Source organism: Vipera berus (assembly GCF_964194415.1).
Source record: "Vipera berus genome assembly, chromosome: 3".
In the NCBI taxonomy this organism is placed as follows: domain Eukaryota; kingdom Metazoa; phylum Chordata; class Lepidosauria; order Squamata; family Viperidae; genus Vipera; species Vipera berus.
In genome coordinates, this window is record NC_138204.1 from 23,302,236 (window position 1) to 23,322,501 (window position 20,266).

The window sequence follows — 20,266 nt, forward strand, 5'->3', positions numbered from 1 at the left end:
ATCTGTATTGATATAGGTTGCATTTAAATATTGTAGTTGATAACCTCTGTTGAACAACTGCTTTTTACATCATTTTCTATATTATGCACACAAGTTACCATTGAAATTATGATTATATACTCCCATGTTGGCATTTTTTATTTTGGAAGTACTTCCAGTAAATAATTTCTGGAATTATAAAATAGTCCTGACAACCAGTGTAACTATTTGTCTAACACACATATGAATTAATAGCGTTTGATTTTGATCTCTTGAAGGCCTATTTTTATTTTGTCTGAGTTTTAAAAGTATTATTTAAATAGTGGATAGGGCATTGTTCTTCATTAAATGTCAGCATGTTGATATCTTCAAAACATTAAACACCTGCTCCATTGTGTCTTATTGTTAATGAATTACTTGTAAATATATTGAAAAATATTTATTTGCAGGCTTGAGAATGCATATTGTGGAACAAAACACTAGCAATAAATACTCTGTCTTGTATCATTACAGAAGTAGTTTACAATAGCGGTGTGTTATGAAGTCTTTGATGATAGCCTGTTTGGGCTTTTTGCATGACAGAGTTCTGCATTTCTGAAATGATGTATCTTTTTGCTTTAAATCTGCAGACCATTCCGGTAGTAGTAAGTCCTACAGCTGGGACCGTGGCAATGAGAACAGGAGTTCAGTACGTTCAAACGACCATGCCTGTCCAAGTACGAAGAGTCTAACTGCTAATAAAGGAGACCAGGCAACTGTTGGAAGAAGAATAATCTCTTCATTAGAAATGTGAAAAAATGCCTACAGTTTTTTGGATTAACCTCAAAGGTTGAGACTTTTACTTTTGTACATGTGTACAAAGCAGTTAACTACACTACATTAATGTAAAGCATTAGTGTTGGCTTTAAAAAGCCACAGGACTGATAAAATTGATGATAAATCTATACTGTTGTAAATTATGTACAATATGTGGATGACATTAAGAGTGCCATCCCTTTTTTATATTTGTACTGACTTTAGCACATGTTGGAAATTTGTGAAGGAAAGACTAAATCAGGCTTGCCACAAATGTCATCAAGAGGAATGATCTTCTGGGAATGACAGTTGCACATAGAAACCGTTCTTCCTCTGTAGAGTTTAAAGAAGAAAAGATCTGGAGTATTTGGAAAAGAAGACAATGCTTTGGGTGTGCAACTGAAATTAGTACTGGCAATTTTTTAAAAAAATAATTTTCAATCTTTGGATCTCAAGTACATTAAACAGCAAATTTTGTGTAGCGTATTTAATGTGAGAGAGAATGTTTACAAAAAATAAAGTTTTGTTAATACTAAGGAAAAGGAAACAAGAACCTTAATAGCAGTTGGCAATACAGTAATCAAATATTTTGGACACAAGTGGATTTGGGAGATATCCTTCCTACTGGGTTTACACACACATACATATCCATACAAGCTTTTCTGGAGGACTTTGGAAAAAGGGAACACAAGAATAAGAAATGGGCAGGTCACTTGGAAAAATGGGCAAAAGACATTGATGCTGGGCTAGAGCATGTATTATGGGATTTTTTTATGTTTTTATGTGAGCATGAAGCAGTACAGTATGAGAGAGAAAGTAATCCATGAAAACACTGTCTGTTACACTTATACTGTAGTATCATTTTGTATGTTGTGTAAACAAAAGCATTGAACAAAGCAAGATGATGTATGTATATGAGCAAATTTAATTGTATGATATCATTCCAGTACATTTTGTTGTACATTTTAGTCATAATTGATTTCTCCCATTGTTTATAAAGAATGCAGTCTGTACAGTCTCCAGCTAGTATGCACATTAGAGAAAAGAAAACAAAAATGAACAGGAAAAAAAATCAAGAGCAGACTATTTGTGAATTGCAGTTGTGTCAAAGATAGCCTAGCTGGCCTTATTTGTGAAGCATAATTGCTTTTAGCATATGGAAGTATTTTTTCACATTTTCTTTGTATAAAATTTGTATTAAACTAAATATCTTTTTTGCTTATTGTGTTTCTTTGTGACTAAAACAGGTGGCACACTAAACTATGGGGCTTCCATTTTTGTCTGGGTTCTTTGGGTTCTTTTTAAATAAAACATAAGACTAGATTACTATTTTTTTGTGACAGGCTGGAACACGTATCTTTCAAGCTTCTCTTTGTTGCATTTGTATTCTCATCCTAGCTTCTGAATTAACTACTCTCAGATGGTTAGTGAGAAGAACCCTCAAAGCACTATATCCTCCCCGTGTCATTAAATACAGAAAACTATTTTATTAAAGAAAATAAGATGTTTTTTTCTGTTTGCAAATGCTGTACTGATTTAAGAAACTACTCAGTAACAGTAACGATTGGTGCACTATTAGAATACCTAAAGATTAGGGACAGATCATCATGAAGAAAGTCTATGTGGTCGCTAAGAGTCATCGTTGACCTGATGACACATAAATCGATTAAGAAAAAAAGATAAGAAATTTACTATGTTCAGCTGTTCGTTGCTTTTCCAAATACTGTAGAGAGAAATAGAAGTTGACATATCACTAGAAAAGCTTCAGTTTTAAAGCAGAAGTCATTTATTACCCATGAGATGAAATTTAACGAAAATTAGTCTAGTAAAATGTCAAAGTGAAGCTCATTTAAATACTATGGGATATGTCCAGGTAGTTTCCTTAACAGTAACAACCTACATGTATGTCCATTTTACTTAAAGCTCAAATTTTACATTATATTTTGTTTTCTGTGTATCATTCACGCAGTGTATATTCTGTGTGGTATTTTTACTTAAACCACCTGGAGACAGTACACGACTAGTTTAATCCTATATTGGGACTTGTCAGATATTTGCTGCCAGATCTTTACCATGATGTGTACTTGTGGACTCTGCAATTCCTAATTCTCTATACTCTAAAGTTGCCTAGAGTCGCAACCGCAATTGTCTAGAAGTCAATTAATTATATTAACCTCATGCTGAGTGACCTGGATTTTGCTTTTATTTCTTCCCACCCCACAGCAAAAGCCCCTCCTCTATAATTCTGTTAACACAAAGGGTGGGAATTAAATTGCTCAATGTTATCAGTAACGGATAAATTTAGATCACATTGTTCAGCATAACTGAGACAGAAGCTAAAAGTTATCCCAGGGAAAAAATGGAACAATTTTAGTTTTTGGCTCTTGTTGATTTGATAATGACTAGTTTTCAAGAATGAAGAACAGTTTGAAGGAAAGCAAAAGACAAAAGCCATGGCCAAACAGAAGCCGCAACAGTTTCCTTGTTATGAACTCAGAATTTGTGACAAAATTTAAGAGTTTATTAAGGAGGTACTGATTCACTAGTTTAGCTAGGCCAGTGATGGCAAACCTATGATACACAAGCCAGAGGTGACGATCTGTGTATTTGGTGACATAAAGCGTTTACCAATAACAGCAACAAATCTTCTCAAAGGCATGCCTTGTTCTTGCACAATTTTTGAAGGCTGCCAAGGCTACACAGTAATGGGATATGCTTTCACACAACTTCCAGACTTTCTAGAAGTTGTGCAAGGCTGTGCTCTTCCATGTTCTCCGGAACCTCCGAAAACTGCATAAAATGTCTGCTTTCACCTGGTTTATAGAGGCTGCAAAGGTTGCAGAAGAACATTATTTAAAGCTGCTTCAAGGACAAAGGTTTGTATGACTTAAGAACAGCCTCAGGTAGACCACAAGTGCCTGTCAGCAGAAAGAGAACACTGTCTCAATGTAAACAGCAGATCTTGGGGATCACAAGGGTGATTGGACTGTATTTTTTTAAAAAAATGAATGAATATGAAAGATTTGTTTATCTTTTGTTTGGGGATGCCAGCAGAGCCAAGTTAGATATTTTATGAATTTTTGCTACTCATCCTAAAAGGTTCATCACTGAGCTAGCCTGATTTCATTTGAAACTGAGCATCCACAATATCTTGTTGCTTTCATGAAAATATGAAAGCAATGTTTCCTCCATTGTGCCTCAAGTTCTGCCCATTTCACACGTGAGTGTAACATCACAATGCATGCAGCAGGATGACATGCTTCCGCTTTTATCCTTACGTTCCCCTTTACAATCTCCTGTGGATAGAATTCTTTTTAAAATATTTAGTGGTTTGGTTCCCTTGATTTCACACGGAAATGTTTTACCAAAATCTTCCCCATGTACAAGATAGAGCAAGTTTGTTAAGTTTGTATTTGTGGGTTTTGATCAGAAGGATTTAATGGACCTTCATGCAATGGTAAGGGACGCGGTGGCTCAGTGGGTTAGGACGCTGAGCTTGTCGATCAGAAGGTCGGCAGTTTGGCGGGTCGAATCCCGAGTGCCGCGTAACAGAGTGAGCGCCTGTTACTCGTCCCAGCTTCTGCCAACCTAGCAGTTCGAAAGCACGTAAAAATGCAAGTAGAAATATAGGGACCACTCCGGTGGGAAGGTAACAGCGTTCCGTGTGCCTTTGGCATCTAGTCATGCTGGCCACATGACCACGGAGATGTCCTTGGACAAGCGCTGGCTCTTCGGCTTTGAAACGGAGATGAGCACCGGCCCCTAGAGTCGGAAACGACTAGCACGCATGTGCGGGGTAACCTTTACCTTTACCTTTACCATGCAATGGTGGGATTCAGCTGGTTCACACCACTTCTGCAGAACCTGTAGCTAATTTTTTGTTGCCCAAGCCCAGAATGGCATCCACACACAGAACCGGTTGTTCACATATTTGAATCCCACCACTGCCTTCATGTTTTCTCATGAGGCACTGATGGGTGCATCAGGACAGGTCTGGGCACCTTGAGAGTTGAGCCTAATTGGTGCCAGACAATTGCAATACAAAGGTAGGGATTCTAGGATTCTGCCGGTGAAATTTTAAATTTTTCTAGATCAGTGTTTCTCAAGCTTAGCAATTTTAAGATATGTGGACCTCCATTCCCAGAATTCCCCAACCAGCCAGTTTAGCAATGTTAAGATATGCCAGCATGGCTAGCTGGGGAATTTTGGGAGTTGAAGTCCACATATCTTAAAGTTGCTGAGACTGAGAAATACTGTTTAATCACATTAATCTGTCATTCCAAACAATGAATCTTGAGTCTCTTCGCAAATACAGCACATTTACTATAGTCTTTTAAACATATTTATTGTGTTTTACTAATCTAGGTGAAATGTTAATATATATTGCTAATTCATGTATGATATGCCATATGCTAAATAAATAAAATACTATGGTCTATATTTTGGGGAAATACAGTCTCCCATATAAGAAGCAGGAAATCATGTTTTTCAAGAGAAATCATTTTCTGTGTTGGCTGTTTCAATTTCCCCTTGGGTGGATGAAGAAAATAGCCTGTTATGCCCTAGTGCAGGGGTAGCTGACTCAGGAATTCTGGGAGTTGAAGTCCATGAGTCCTAAAAGAGCCGAGGTTGCCTACACCTGCTGCCCTAGTGCAAAACAAAACATATTGTAATGTAGATCAAGGTGAAGAATCCTGCTGGCTCAGAGTGAATTGTTAGAATTTGCTGCCCTCGTGTGTTCACATTTGGGAAGATTAGAAAATTAGCACTAAGGGCATGTGCAAGGTGTGATCTAACAGTGTTGCCCAACCTCTGGAGTAATAAAATGAACTTTCAGAATTCCTCAGCCACTATGACTAATTTTCATGACTTTTAAAAATGAAGTACATCTGCTTTGTGCTGCTTTTGCATGTTCCTCAACTCATGATAGTTTGTCACTGGGCGTATGTCATTCTCAGTTCTCAGCCTCTATTCAATGCACCCTGAGGAGGGCTTGTGCAGTTTAAGAATTGTTCTCCACCGCCACTAGATATTACTAATTATGACTTGTCTTAATTCCCTTTTCCAAGTACAGATGGTCCTTGAATTACTTCCATTCATTTAGCAACCATTCCAAGTTACAACAGGACTGAAAAGGTGACTTATGCACGGCCCTCGTATTCATGTGACCAAATTTCAGGCACTTTGCACTTGTGTATTTGTATTTATGACAGTGGCAGCATCCTGTGTTCTTGAGATTGTGATCTGCAACCTTCCTAGCTGGCTTCTGACAAGCAAAGTCAGTGTGGGAAGCTGGATTTGCTTAATGACCTTCTGATTCGCTTAACAATTGCAGTGATTTGCTTAACAACTTTGGTTAAAAAAAGTCATACAATTGGGTATAACTTGCTTAGCAACTGCCTTGCTTATCAACAGAAATTCAGTCAAAGTTGTGTTCGTAAGTCGAGAATTATCTGTATGCCACTCAAAATTATGTTTCAGCAATATGGACATAGAAACTTTGTGTTTTGTTCTCAGGCTAAGATTCTGGCAGAAAACAAGATTGGGCGTTGATGGCCTTTGAGTTTTCAGGATCTGCGGGAGAGACCACTTTATCTCTGAACAATAATGTTCAGACTATTTTTTTTCAGATTAGAAGTCCAAAATCACAATTCTAAAGAGGCAATATCTTTACTAGATTAATTGAAGTTTTAGAGCATTTTGAGATCATAATTTTGAGATTAATTTTGAACTGATGACATTATAGCTGAAATATTTAAATTTTCAGCTTCTTTCTACTTTTTTCCCGATTTTTAATATCTTACCTGATAAAGAATCATGGAGAACTCAAAAGCTGACATATTATTTTATAAGTCTTTTTGCTTAATAGTAATACACAACCCATAAGAAACAAGTAGAGCTTCGATTTTACTATTGTGGCTATTGTCTTGGTCAGATCTCGTCTCCTGCTCCATTAAGAAATCCAGATTAAAGTATCCCCAACAGATGGTTGTCTAGTTTCTCCCAGAACACATCTGGCTAAGCAGATCCTTCACCTCAAAGTGACAGTTCATCCATTGAATTATTTTCTCTCTATGCATTTAACTTACTATATGATTTAACCATTTTCAAGATCATTGAATCTAGAGAATCATGAACAGCTTTCTCCCAAACTATTCCAAAGTGGATTACCCCAGGGGTCTGCAACCATGACAACTTTAAGACTTGTGGACTTCAGCTATGCTGGCTGAGGAATTCTGGGAACTGAAGTCCACAAGTCTTAAAGTTGTCAAGGTTGCAGACCCCTGGATTATCCAATTCTTAATATCACTCAAGGCAACTTTCTTCGGTTTGTGCTCTACCAAGGAGATAGGCAGCCATGATCACATCCATGCTTGCACAAGACATCTGCCTGATTTATGGCTTTTGCCTGTATCTTTTCTACCACAAAGGATAACTGCAGAGGGCACTCCCATGGAGCACAAGGGAGAAAAGGGCTGGGGCAGCAAAGCACTCTTGGAGCAGAAGGGGGAAAGTGCTGAGAGTTCATTCCCTTGGAAACGGCTTGCCTTGCAGCATTGCAAGATGCATCTTGTCAAGAGCAATTTATTCCTTTATAATTATAGCTTTCTGGCTGCAGTCCCCTTGGCATCTGTGTTGCTAGGAAAAGGAGAGAGGAACAGATAGTCACACCCTTCCAGGAGATCAATCTTCACATCTTTCTGCCACCAGCTGAATTATAGCTTCCAGGACAAAACACAAACATGCAAGTCTGGGCTAGTTCTTATAATTTTCCCCATGAATCATGGTTTGGGAAATGTGATCACTGCACTTTAAAAATAAAGCAAAACAATATTAGGTGCTGCATCACTCTTTACGAATCTCCAGAGAATTGGAATTGCTATCCAGGACAAAGTCACAAGAAACCAACAAGAGTTAGTGCAATTCATTTCATTGCCCAGATTTCATCCAATGGCATCCATAATGCTTCATATAAGCCTGTTATTTGTTTATATCATTTTTAAACACATATCTTGTGATTAGGGCACAAACTTTTGGGCAAGTTGAACTCCCATATCACACCTCTCCTCCGTGCGCTGCACCGGCTTCCGGTTGCCTTCCGAGTGAAGTTCAAGGTGCTAACAATGACATACAAAGCCCTACATGGCATGGGTCCGGACTACCTACGGGAGCACCTTCTGCCAATGTCAACACCCCACCGCCCTGTGCGCTCCCACAGAGAGGGCCTCCTCAGGGTGCCACCGCTCAAGGAATCTCGGCTGGTGGCCCCCAGGGGGAGGGCATTCTCAGTGGGTGCGCCAGCCCTCTGGAACTGCTTACCAACTGAAATCCGGATGGCCCCCGACCTCCGCACCTTCCGGCGCGACTTAAAGACTTACCTGTTCCAGCAGTCCGGCCTGGCCTGATAGCTCTAATTGGGGTCCCAGTTTGTTTTGATTATTGTTTTTCAGTACTGTTTCATTATGTTTGCCTACCTTACTCTGTACACCGCCCCGAGTCCCTCGGGAGAAGGGCGGTTTATAAAAACAAATAAATAAATAAAATAAATAAATAAATATTGAGGAGCCTTGAATACACATAATTTCTTATATAATCTCTTATATAATTTCTTATACAATCTTTTTAATGTAATGGCAGACAGAATTGATAATAAATTAATTCTTTTATAATTCAACTACCAGGTGCTTTTCTGTTTGCTGCAAAAAGTCATTATTTCAGATAATGGGCATTTTCAATTTACTGAGCAAAGCAATAATCTTTCCCTAAGGCTGGCTTTGATCTTCTATAAAACTATGGGACTAATGCTGAATAGAGAGAGACCAAGTAACAAAACAGTAGCAAAAAGAAGAGTCTGCCTAACAAAGTCCAAGCAGAAAGTCCAGCTGATCACTTGCCATCCTCTCATCCCTGCAGTGAATTCTTCTGAAACCTGAGCTCTTAAATTAACTGTTAATATGCAACTAGTAAAGGGAAGATGTCTTTACAGATTTTAATTCAACTGTATGCAAGATAGGTAATTTGCAACACAAATATTTCTTAATCATAATATAAAATTCAGAATTTGGGTGAGAAATCTGATGCTCTGTAAATGTTACTGCATATTTGTTCCAAACATTTCTCATGATTAACTAAAGCTGCATAGGATTGGTGGGAACTATAGCTGAGCATCTTAAAAGTAGGAAATCAAAAGCAGAGCAATAATATATGCTTAATTTTAAAGATTTTAGTAATTGAGCACTTCTGTAAAACTGGTAAAAACTGAGAAAAGTCTTACCAAACTGCAAAGCCCATCTTAGCCCAGCATATTTTTTTGTACAGTGCCCAGCCATTGACTATGGAGTACTCACAAGCAGAGGATGGAGACTGTTGTGTATGCCACCTTAACAACAGGTGGCATTGGTTAGGCGGCCTGATTGGTCATCCTGGCTGGCGGGAAATATAAGGCACTGGGTTGGGTGTCACCTGGCCGGTGGGAACATGGGGCAACCGGGTTGGCTGGCTCCTGGGGTTGCAGTAACTATAAGGGGCACCAGAGGTGGGGGGTAAGTAGTTCCAGCTTGTAATCAATAAAGGCATTACGTACAATGCTGTCTCTTCATTGTCTCCACGCGGTCACCCACGCTACAACAGTGGTGATGAAGGTGGGATTCCGTGAAGCGCTTTAAATAGGACCCCGGAAAGCTGAATAGCGTCTGCCACTGAAGGCAGAAAGATGGCTGCGCACTGCGGGAAAATTTGAAAAGCCGGAACGAAAATGGCGAAGTTAGGAATCGTGAGGGAATTCGATACCCGCCACCCTGAAGATTGGGAGAATCATGTAGGGCAAGTTGAAGGATATTTGCTCATCAATGGCGTCACCAAGGACCATAAGAAAGCAGTGGCTCTATTGTCCCTCAGTGGATCGGCGGTTTACCGAATAGCTGTGGGACTGTGCCAACCGGATGGGGTCACCTCAATGTCATACGCAGAGCTAAATAAAAGACTGAGCCAACACTTCATGCCCAAACGCTTCGAGCTCTTTTGGAGGCGAATATTCGAGGGACAGAACCAGCGACTGGGCGAATCCCTCACCGATTTTGTGGCAGGCATGCGAGAAGCCGCATGCCACTGCAAGTATGATGACTTAGATGTCCGGATTCGCAATAGAGTGGTCCTAGGGCTCCGAGATGAATGGCTACAGAACAAGATCATTGCGAAGCCCACCGGGACTCTACAAGAAGTCCTGGATGACCTAATGACGCACGAGTCAACCGACCAACGCGACTCCCCCCACAATAGCAATGGTGCGAGCGGTTCTATCCACCAAGAAAGCCTTGTGGACGGTGGGGTGGGAGACTACGATGTTGAGACGGAGATAGATGAAGTCGCGCAGAGATTTGAGAGGACACCCATTAGAAATGACCACCGAGAGACCGCAGACAGACAAAGGAGACCAACAACAAGCACAACTACCAGATTCCAGAGAGACGCGAACAACAGGCGCAGAGACACGGAGCAGAGGTGCAGCAGTTGCGGGGGAACCCATTCCCGAGCATCGTGCAGACTCCGCAATGAAAAGTGTCGGAACTGTGGCAAGTTGGGCCACATCCAGGCTATTTGCAGGAGCCAGGTCCAGGACAGCCTCCACGACTTAGAAGCGTGGGCACCAGGTACCGAAAACCCTTTGCACCACGGCACCGAGCCCCTTTGGCCTCAGGCATGTACTTCTAACTGGGGAGGGGGGGTGAGATCTGCAGGCCATGCCACAATCAACCAAATTTTAGGTCCTAAAGTTAGAATCGATGTCCGGTTGCAAGGAATTCCTTGCAAGATGGAGATCGATTCGGGGGCTTTGGTTTCAATAATTTTGGGGGAAGCATTGTCCACAATTGAGGAAAAGAGTGGCCGCCGGATCCACCTAAACCCCACCCTGATTCAGTTAACAGATTTCCAACGGGCCCCAATCAAAATTAAAGGTAAGGCAACCGTAGAAGTTTGTTTTAAGAATTTTAAAGGCCCATTGGAACTGCTGGTAACTGAAGGGAGGAGAGCTAGTTTAGTAGGGTTAAATTGGTTCGGGGCACTAGGAATCTGGTTGGGGGGAATAAATTCAATTCAAACCAAAAATCTCTAATATGTTTGCAAAATATTTGCAGATGTATTCGATGGGACATTGGGCAAGTACAAGGGGCCCCCAATCAAATTTAACTTAAATCCAGAGGTACTCCCCATTAGAATTAAGGCTAGGAGAGTCCCCTTCACTCTCAAACAGAAAATTGAGAGCAAACTGGAAAAGTTAGTAGGCCAGGGAGTGTTAGAACCGGTGGAAGGGGGGCCCTGGGAAACACCCATCGTCACCCCCCTCAAATCCAACGGGGAAATTAGGATCTGTGCTGATTACAAGGCCACATTAAATAGGGCCTTGAATCCGCATGCTTACCCCGTCCTGATGGTGAAACATGTCCTCTCCGTGATACAGAAGGGCGCCATCTTTGCTAAGTTGGACTTAGTGCAGGCGTATCAGCAATTAGCTGTAAGTAAAGAGGCTGCAGAGGCTCAATCGATAGTTACCCACAAGGGGGCGTTCCGAGTCAACAGATTGCAATTTGGCATAGCAGCAGCCCCAGGTATCTTCCAAGAAGTGATGGAGAGAACTTTAAAAGGTATACCTGGGGTTTGCCCTTATTTTGATGACGTGTTAATTGCAGGGGAGGATGAGAAAATTTTGGCTAACAGGCTAGAGGCTGTACTTGAAAGGTTTAGAGCAGCTGGCCTGAAGCTAAAAGGGAGAAATGCTCCATTGGTGTGACATCCACAGAGTTCTTGGGCTACAGAATTGATGCTCTGGGTATTCACCCCACTGATTCAAAAATCAAAGCAATCACACTGGCCCCAGCCCCAAAGAATAAGGCTGAACTGCAGGCATTCTTGGGGTTAATAAATTTTTACCACACATTCCTGCCACATAAGGCTGCAATAGCCGAACCCTTACACAGATTACTTGATAAAAAAACACCATGGGTTTGGAAGGAGGTCCATTGAAAGAGTTTTGAGAACCTCAAACAGTTGCTGTCTAGTGACTCTACAGTAACACATTTCATTGAGGATAAACCAATCTGTATAGCGTGTGATACATCCCCTTATGGGGTGGGTGCTGTAATCAGCCATCTGGAAGCAAATGGGGAACAGAAACCCATTGCATATTATTCCAGAACATTGTCTAGGGCAGAGAGGAATTACGCTCAAATTGATAAGGAAGCGTTGGCAATTGTGGCAGGTGTTAAAAAATTCCACGATTATCTATATGGGAGAGAGTTTACCATTTTCACTGATCACAAACCATTGCTAGGGCTATTTACAACTGACAGACAAACACCACAAATAATGTCCCCAAGGATGTTACGCTGGTCAATATTCCTCTCTGCATATGCATATAAAATGGTTTACAGACCTGGTAAGGAGATGGGTCATGCAGACGCTTTAAGCAGATTGCCATTACCAGTAACAGAACCAGATCCTGCACCAGTAGGCCAAATCTTAGCACTACAAGAACTCCCTGAATGCCCACTCACGGCAAAGGACATTGCAGTGGGCACAACAAGTGATTCAGTGCTCAGCAGAGTGGCAATGTGGGTACAATCAGGCTGGCAAGAAAAAATTCGGGGCCACAATTTCAGGCATACTTTGTGAGGAGGAACGAAATGTCTTCACACAAAGGATGTCTGTTATGGGGAAACAGAGTGATAGTGCCAGACAAACTCAGAAATAGGGTTTTAAGGGATCTGCATGAGGATCACCCGGGAATTGTGCACATGAAAGCCCTTGCTAGGTCATGTGTGGTGGCCTGGTCTGGATAAAGCCATTGAACAACAGGTTGCGGGGTGCTATCAATGTCAGAAATCCAGACTGGAGCAACCACATACCCCGGTGCACAGGTGGGAAACCACTCACAACCCATGGTCCAGGGTTTACATTGACTACGCTGGGCCTTTCCAAGGACAATTGTTCTTAGTGGTTGTTGACAGCTACTCTAGGTGGTTAGAGGTGGTTCCTGTGAAAAGTATGACGTCCGCTAAGACCATACGGGTGCTGAGGGGGCTCTTTGCCACACATGGGTTACGTGATGTAATCGTATCTGATAATGGCCCTCAATTTACATCTACCGAATTCCAGGACTTCCTCAAGGCCAACTCTATTAGACACACAATGGCTGCACCTTTCCACCCGTCCAGTAATGGCTTGGCTGAGAGAAATGTAAGATCTACAAAAGACGCACTGCGAAGAATTATAGCTGGTGATTGGCATCAGAGACTAGTGCAATTCTTGTTGGCTCAACACACTACACCATGCACAGTGACAGGTAAGAGCCCAGCTGAGTTGCGCTGGGGAAGGAGATTGATAACTAGATTGGACAGACTTCACCCAGACAGAGTGGCCGCTGAGACAGAACAGCCCAACACAGCCAGGACATTATCTGTAGGGGACTTAGTGTGGACCAGAAACTGCGGGGTGGGAGAGAAGTGGATGCAAGGGGTGGTGGTGGACAAAATTGGGCCGTTGTCATACGTTGTTGGGGGAAGGGGACCGGCTGGTAAGAAGACATATTGACCAGCTTAGAAAGAGGGCACCGGAGAACCTCCCGCAACTTCAACAACAACAACAAGAAGGCTATACACAGCAGAAGCCCAAGGGACGGCGGGTAAAACCGTTCCAAGATCATTCGGAACCACCACTGCCGGAAGCAGCTCATCAAGCAGCAAGGCCAACACCTACAAAAACAATGCCAACAGTGCCAATGGAAGCCAACAATGACTCTGTACCAGAGGAACGGCCTCAGCTGGAGCTTAACATAGAACAGACACAAGGGGGCGGGTCAGCCAACATCTGTAGAAGCATCTCAGTGTAGTGCAGTAGTGGTTGGGAAGAATCTGGGAAGGTACCTGGTTAGGATTCACAAACCCCTGGAATACCTGAAGGACTATGTGAGGTCTTGAAGGGGAGTGGCTTACAAGGAGTAGTTAGAATTTAGAGTAGTAGTGTTCGCATTGGGGGGAAGGGGTGTTGTGTATGCCACCTTAACATCAGGTGGCATTGGTTAGGCGGCCTGATTGGTCATCCTGGCCGGCGGGAAATATAAGGCACCGGGTTGGGTGTCACCTGGCCGGTGGGAACACGGGGCAACCGGGTTGGCTGGCTTCTGGGGTTGCAGTAACTATAAGGGGCACCAGAGGTGGGGGGGTAAGTAGTTCCAGCTTGTAATCAATAAAGGCATTTCGTACAATGCTGTCTCTTCATTGTCTCCACACAGTCACCCATGCTACAACAGAGACACAACTGTCTCTTATCATTGTTCCCATACAACTGGTAGTTGGAAGATGGTTCTTCTCCAACCCACCCACCCCCTGCAGAAAAACAAAACACCAGAAAATAACAAAGATACCATCCCCAATGGCCCTTGATAAATCTGCCCTCCATGAATGTATCCAGTACCATTTTAAAGTCATCCAAGTTAGTTAGTGACCATCACCATATCCTATGGCAATGGATTCCATAGATTATGTTATGTGCAAACTATTCATCCTTTCTTCCAATCAGCTTCATAGGATAACTCCTGGTCTTACTCTGAGATGGGGAAAAACATTTTCTTGTCTACTTCTTCTATATCATGCTCATTTTCTTTATACACCTTCACATTCCCCTTCCACAAATTGCTTCCTCCCCCCACAAACTAGAGCTACAAATGTTCTAATCTTTTCTTGTAGAGAAGGATTTGTATCTCTGTGATCATTTTCATTGTCCCAGAGGGCCTCCTTCTAATATGCAGATTCTTATCCAACTGTGTCAAGTGTTTTGAATAACTCTGCTAAATTCATGTCAGGGAGAATACTTGGATCTTTTATCATAGTGATCACCCAGTATCAGTATTGAAAGGTCTCCCAAATCTTTTCTCTAACAGCTCAAACCCCATTGGAAGTGTTTTTTTCCCCATAGTAAAATAATAATTTATTAAACTTGTATGCTGTTCAACTCATATAATTATTCTTTAATGTCATTGTCCTGTCTTCAGTAAAACCGGGTTCCCAAAACCTGATAATTCCCAAAGAAATGGCATAGCTGACTCCACCTGTTGATGCTTGGAGTAACTCAAGTTTTCTTCTTTTACTTCTCCAACAAAAAAAATTTCAAATTTTTAGTCTCGAACAGAGGATAATATGGAAATAATAGTGAATTATGTTAAGTTTAACTGGATAAATATTTTCCAGATACAGTATGTTAACAATGCTTGCTGCAAATTTTGGGAGTTACTATTTCAATACATCTGGAGGAAACAAGATTGTGGGATGCTGCAGTAAACTATAGTGAGTGATGGAGAAATCCCACACAGAATAATACTTTAATTGCCATCCTCGAGGCAAGGTAGATCTAGCTAACACTATGGAGTGTGCAAATCATCTCTAGCCAATTAAGTACTGAAAACTCAAGTACAGTAGCAAGGTTAATGTATGGCAAGAGCTGGTTAGAATGCCGTATTGCAGTCTAACTCACTGCTCACTGCCAGGAGATTGATCCTGACTAGCTCAAGGTTGACTCAGCCTTCCAAGATGGGTAAAATGATGACCCAGATTGTTGGGGGAAATATGCTGACTCTGTAAAACCACTTAGAATGTGCTATAAAGCACTATGAAGTAATAAAATAATAATAATAATAATAATAATAATAATAATAATAATAATAATAATGATGATGATGATGATGATGATGATGATGATGATGATGATGTTGGAAGGGATCTTGGAGGTCATCTAGTCCAACCCCCTGCTCAGGCAGGAAACCCTATACCATTTCAGGCAAATGGCTGTCCAGTCTCTTCTTAAAAACTTCCAGTGTTGGAGCATTCACCACTTTGGGAGGCAGGTTGTTCCACTGGTTAATTGTTCTAACTGTCAGGAAGTTTCTCCTTAGTTCTAGGTTGTTTCTCTCCTTGACTAGTTTCCATCCATTGCTTCTTATCCTGCTTTCAGGTGCTTTGGAGAATAGCTTAACTCCCTCTTCTTTGTGGCAGCACCTGAGATATTGGAACACTGCTATCATGTCACTTCTCTTCGTTAAACTACACATACCCAATTCCAGCCTCCATTCCCCCAATCATCTTTGTTGTTCTTCTCTGTACCCTTTCTAGAGTCTCAACATCTTTTTTACATTGTGGTGACCAAAACTGGATGCAGTATTCCAGGTGTGGCCTTACCAAAGCATTGTAAAGTGGTATTGGTACTTCACTTGATCTTGATTCTATCCCTCTGTTAATGAAGCCTAGCACTGTGTTGGCTTTTTTGGCAGCTGCAGCACACTGCTGGCTCATATTGAAGTGATCGTCTACTAGGACTCCGAGGTCCCCCTCACAGTTACTACTATTGAGCAAGGTACCACCTATACTATACCTGTGCATTTGATTTTTCCTGCCTAAATGTAGAACCTGACTTTTTTCACCATTGAATTTCATTTTGTTAGATAGCGCCCAGTGTTCGAGTCTGTCCAGATCCTCCTGTATTTTAAGCCTATCTTCTGGAGTGTTGGCTATTCCTGCCAGCTTGGTGTCATCTGCAAATTTGATGAGTTCCCCATCTATCCCCTCATCCAAATCGTTAATGAAAATATTGAAGAGCACTGGGCCCAGAACAGAGCCCTGGGGCACCCTACTACACACTTCCTTCCATGTAGATGCAGTTCCATGGAGGACCACACGCTGAGTACGGCCTGTCAGCCAGCTACGAATGGTATATAAGTGGTATATAAGTTTAAGTACTATTGCTATTGCTAATAGAACACATTCCATGCATTTTTAACTTAGAAGTGTTGAGTTGAATAATTGAATCTATGCTGGTGCTTCCATAAGAGGCTACTTCTTTTAGCATGGTTCCAAAAAAGAAAAGCATGCATGGTCTTCTGTCACAGAAGAGACTTCTGATTAGTTATTGAAGAAATAAGACTTGGTTAAATAGACTTTGTTTTAATATCTGAATAAAGTATTTGGTGTTCTAGCATTTATTTTCCATTTAATATATAGCTTCCTTTTTTTCTAAAACTATAGAAGGGAATTGCCTGACACTTTTTTCAGTTACTGCTGTTATATTAATGGGAAAAGCTGCATTAGATCATAGGTCGTGGCACAATACTGGACTGTGAGCCATTTGGAACCGGGATGCATAAGTGGCGGGATGTGCATGCACCTGCATCCCCACTTGCATGAGCAGTGGGCAAGCATCCCTACTGCTTATGCAAATGGAGCTGCATGTGTGTGTATGTGGAACCATCCCCTCTCCCCTCCCCCATTCGTCAGGAAAGCTGGAAAGTTTGGGGAACTCTGCACTAGATGATTTTTTTTTACAGAATTCTTGAAAGTATGGGAGCTCGCTCAAGATTTAGATGGTAGAGATTCTAAACCCCAAACAACTCTAGAAAACCTTTGGTTTTAAAATTTACATCATTGTTTAAACAATTATTATGGAATTACTGGCTATATTTAAGCAGACCTTTACAAGGATTTCTCCAGAGGAAAAAACTAGAAAATCAGTAACCCATATCAAAAACTCAACATTTAGCCCTATATTGTAAACATAGTTTTATTGCCATTCGCTCACCATAAGGTAATTTCTCCTCTCAAACATGAGAAAATCAGGTGGTAGCCTATGTAGGCATGTGTGAAGACTACATGCCACTGTTCTCTATAACTAGCTCTACTTCTTAGACTGACAATCCCAAATGTGCTCATTTCAAATGTACACTATTATGATTGTCCCCCCCAAAGTTTACCCTGGAGAAAAAAGATATTAAATTAGAAAGGGCTGAGTCCATCCAACCCAGTAGATACAAACACAAATATTGAGCTTAACATTGGAGTAATAGTATTAGTTCATAAATTAAAAATACAAAAAAAAAACAACCCACACATTTCAATCTTTTTTCCCCCTTCAGAAACTGATTCAGACTGATAACTGTCCAGCCTATTTGTGTAGAAACTCCATGTCATGTCTTCCCAACTTTTATCCATTTATTAAAGAAAGAAAAAAACCACTATCAAATAAACCAACAGCTGGTCTTCTGCATGCCTAGGAGCTATGTACAATGCAAAAGTTCCATTCAGTTATAAGCATCCAGCTTTTAAGAAATTTCAATGCTTTTCCTCCATTGTTCAAAAGAGGATGTGAATATTCTGAGCTTCTGATGCAGGTTTTTTCATTTGAAGGTTCTCCATTCCAGAAATGGATAGCATAAAATGCCAATAAAATAGATGGCGTCTTCAGTGATCAGAAGGCTGCTGCAGATACATCTGGATTTGCTACAAATATTCTAGCTCAAGTGCATGCCGTAGAGCCTCGAGATCAGCATGGCAGGAGATCCTCCAGAAAGGCATGTTGTGCTAAAACAATGCATTTTAAAAAGAAGAAAGAAGTTCAGAATATGTTTTCTGACTGATTAGTCAAATAGTCATAATCTTAATATAATAATCAAACTTAAATCATGTGGAATTACATGATTATTGTAAGGCAATCTGAGAAACAGAAAATAATAATGTACAGAGGTGTGTGTGGAAGGAAACAAGACCAATTGTCATGAATTACTTTAATGATCTATAAAAAGACAATGAAACTATTTTCTCAGATCCCATTCATACAACATATCCCTCAGTGATTTCAGAAATGTTTCCTCTACTGTTGAGCCCCATGTGAAACAGGTCAGGTTGAAAAGGTTCCTACTACATGCATCAGAGCTGCATTTTGGTACCTAAGACAAAAAAGTAGAGAATTCTAATACCAAATTGCAAATTGCTATCTTTTGGGGTAAGGGTAAATATATTGTAAGATGGCCTTGATTTCTTGTTTTGTAGACATTTTGAGAAAGCCAAATGCAGAAGGATCAAGCTGTTTTTAACTTCAAAGAGAATATGTCCTAAATACGTACACCAACATTTGTTCCAATCTACCTGGAAAACACTTGACCCTTCTACTACAATTTCAAAGTAAGGTACAGGAGACCAATTGGAACCTATTATCAAAATACAGAACTTTGGCAAACAACTGTTTCATTTTTGTTTTCAGCTTTCAGTTTTCCTAAACAAGTAGTGTGTATTGCATTTTGTTTCACCTCTTTCAGTGCTAGGTAGATAAATCACAAACCATTTAAGCAATGTGTAGATCTAACTATATATTAGCTTTGACCTGTTATATGCTTGTTGCATAGGGATAAAAACCAGCCTTCCCTAATCTGATGTCTTCCAGAGGTACTGGATTTACAGCATCCAGGGTTCATAACTGAATTTTGGTAGCAATAATCTTAGCACATGTAGTTAACAACAAGTTGAAAAATACTGGTCCAATTGTTGTACTCTACATGTACATGTTGTACTTTATTATGCAAGGGCCAGTTGATGCACACTAATATTATCTACTTATTAAAAACGAAGGAATTTATTGTCTCAGGACAATTCAAAACTGAATTTTGTGTCAATTTCAGCAATGGATGCACCATTTAAAGCAAGTCTAAAGCCAGCTTACTCATGACTGAACCACAGAATTTTCATGTCAATTAATCAGTTTATTCTTGTTCGTTGACCTGAGCTGCCACTGCATAACAATGCATTAATTCATAAAAAGTGGGAAACTAGTTAGACAGAAAGAAGAATGTTCAACTTAGACTGAGGAAAATCAAATCTCTGCTCAGGTACGTGGATCTCTGATGTAGATGGTGGTGGTAAGACGAAATAATTTCATATAATCTGTTAGATGAAATTGGTGAGTGATAACATAAAAAGAATGATTAGAAAACAGCTTTTGCTTAAAAAAAAAGAGGGTGAATCTCATCCATACACTCATCTGCTGTTTCCATGTGGCTTTGTTTCTCTTTAAAATATCTATTTTAATTTCTCTGAAAAGAGGAGATGTTGGCAGTTCAGCCACACCTGCTACTTAGTTGCTATCAATTTATCATAGGGGCGACAGGTGAAGAGAAATGACTCACTCAGGCTGAGATACCATCAGTGCTGCTGGGGAGGCAGTGAAAGGTGCCCTCCCTTCCCATGGGTTTATAAAGCTCAGGTGTGTAGCCACCGTGCTAATGATCACTATCAATCAAAGGCCCTGACAGATCCAGTGAAGAATGCTTTCCTGTTAATGGGAAGGAGGCTTAAAGCAGGCGACACCAGCAAAGGGGCCTCTTGGAGCAGACTTGCAAAAGGTATTGCTTAACTCTTCTGTTAAGGCCTGGTGGCCTTTGATGCAATCATGTGCACTGACCCAGTTGCTTTCTGAAGTCCAAAGAAGCCGTCTGAGGCCTCACTCTTATCATCCACTTTTCATCTATCCCTTGTAGACCTTCTTTAACTCTTGGTGAACCACTACATTTGCTTGAGAAATGCCTGGATCGTAAAACACTGTTGTGGCCAAAGACAGAAAACTGAGGAAAGTGAAATCTACACATCTGGTATAGAGAAAACTAGAAATGGGAGAAAGGGGT

General features: G+C 40.9%; 2 protein-coding genes across 14 annotated transcripts in view; one reads left to right on the top strand and one right to left on the bottom strand.

Moving 5' to 3' along the window:
- The window catches only part of ZMYND8 (zinc finger MYND-type containing 8), a 105,005-nt gene extending 103,013 nt beyond the window's left edge, over positions 1-1,992 (top strand). For all 5 annotated transcript variants that reach the window (XM_081323902.1, XM_081323901.1, XM_081323904.1 and 2 more), the window contains one exon: positions 609-1,992. In XM_081323902.1, the coding sequence (XP_081180028.1) occupies positions 609-710 (102 nt within the window). In that variant the 3' untranslated portion in view covers positions 711-1,992. The remainder of the gene's footprint in view (positions 1-608) is intronic.
- A 14,935-nt stretch (positions 1,993-16,927) lies between these two features.
- Positions 16,928-20,266, bottom strand: part of EYA2 (EYA transcriptional coactivator and phosphatase 2) — a 127,540-nt gene continuing 124,201 nt past the window's right edge. For all 9 annotated transcript variants that reach the window (XR_014025723.1, XM_081322129.1, XM_081322132.1 and 6 more), the window contains one exon: positions 16,928-18,173. Coding sequence is in view for 8 of the 9 variants with exons in the window: in XM_081322129.1 (XP_081178255.1) it covers positions 18,093-18,173 (81 nt within the window). In the remaining variant the exon portion in view is untranslated. The remainder of the gene's footprint in view (positions 18,174-20,266) is intronic.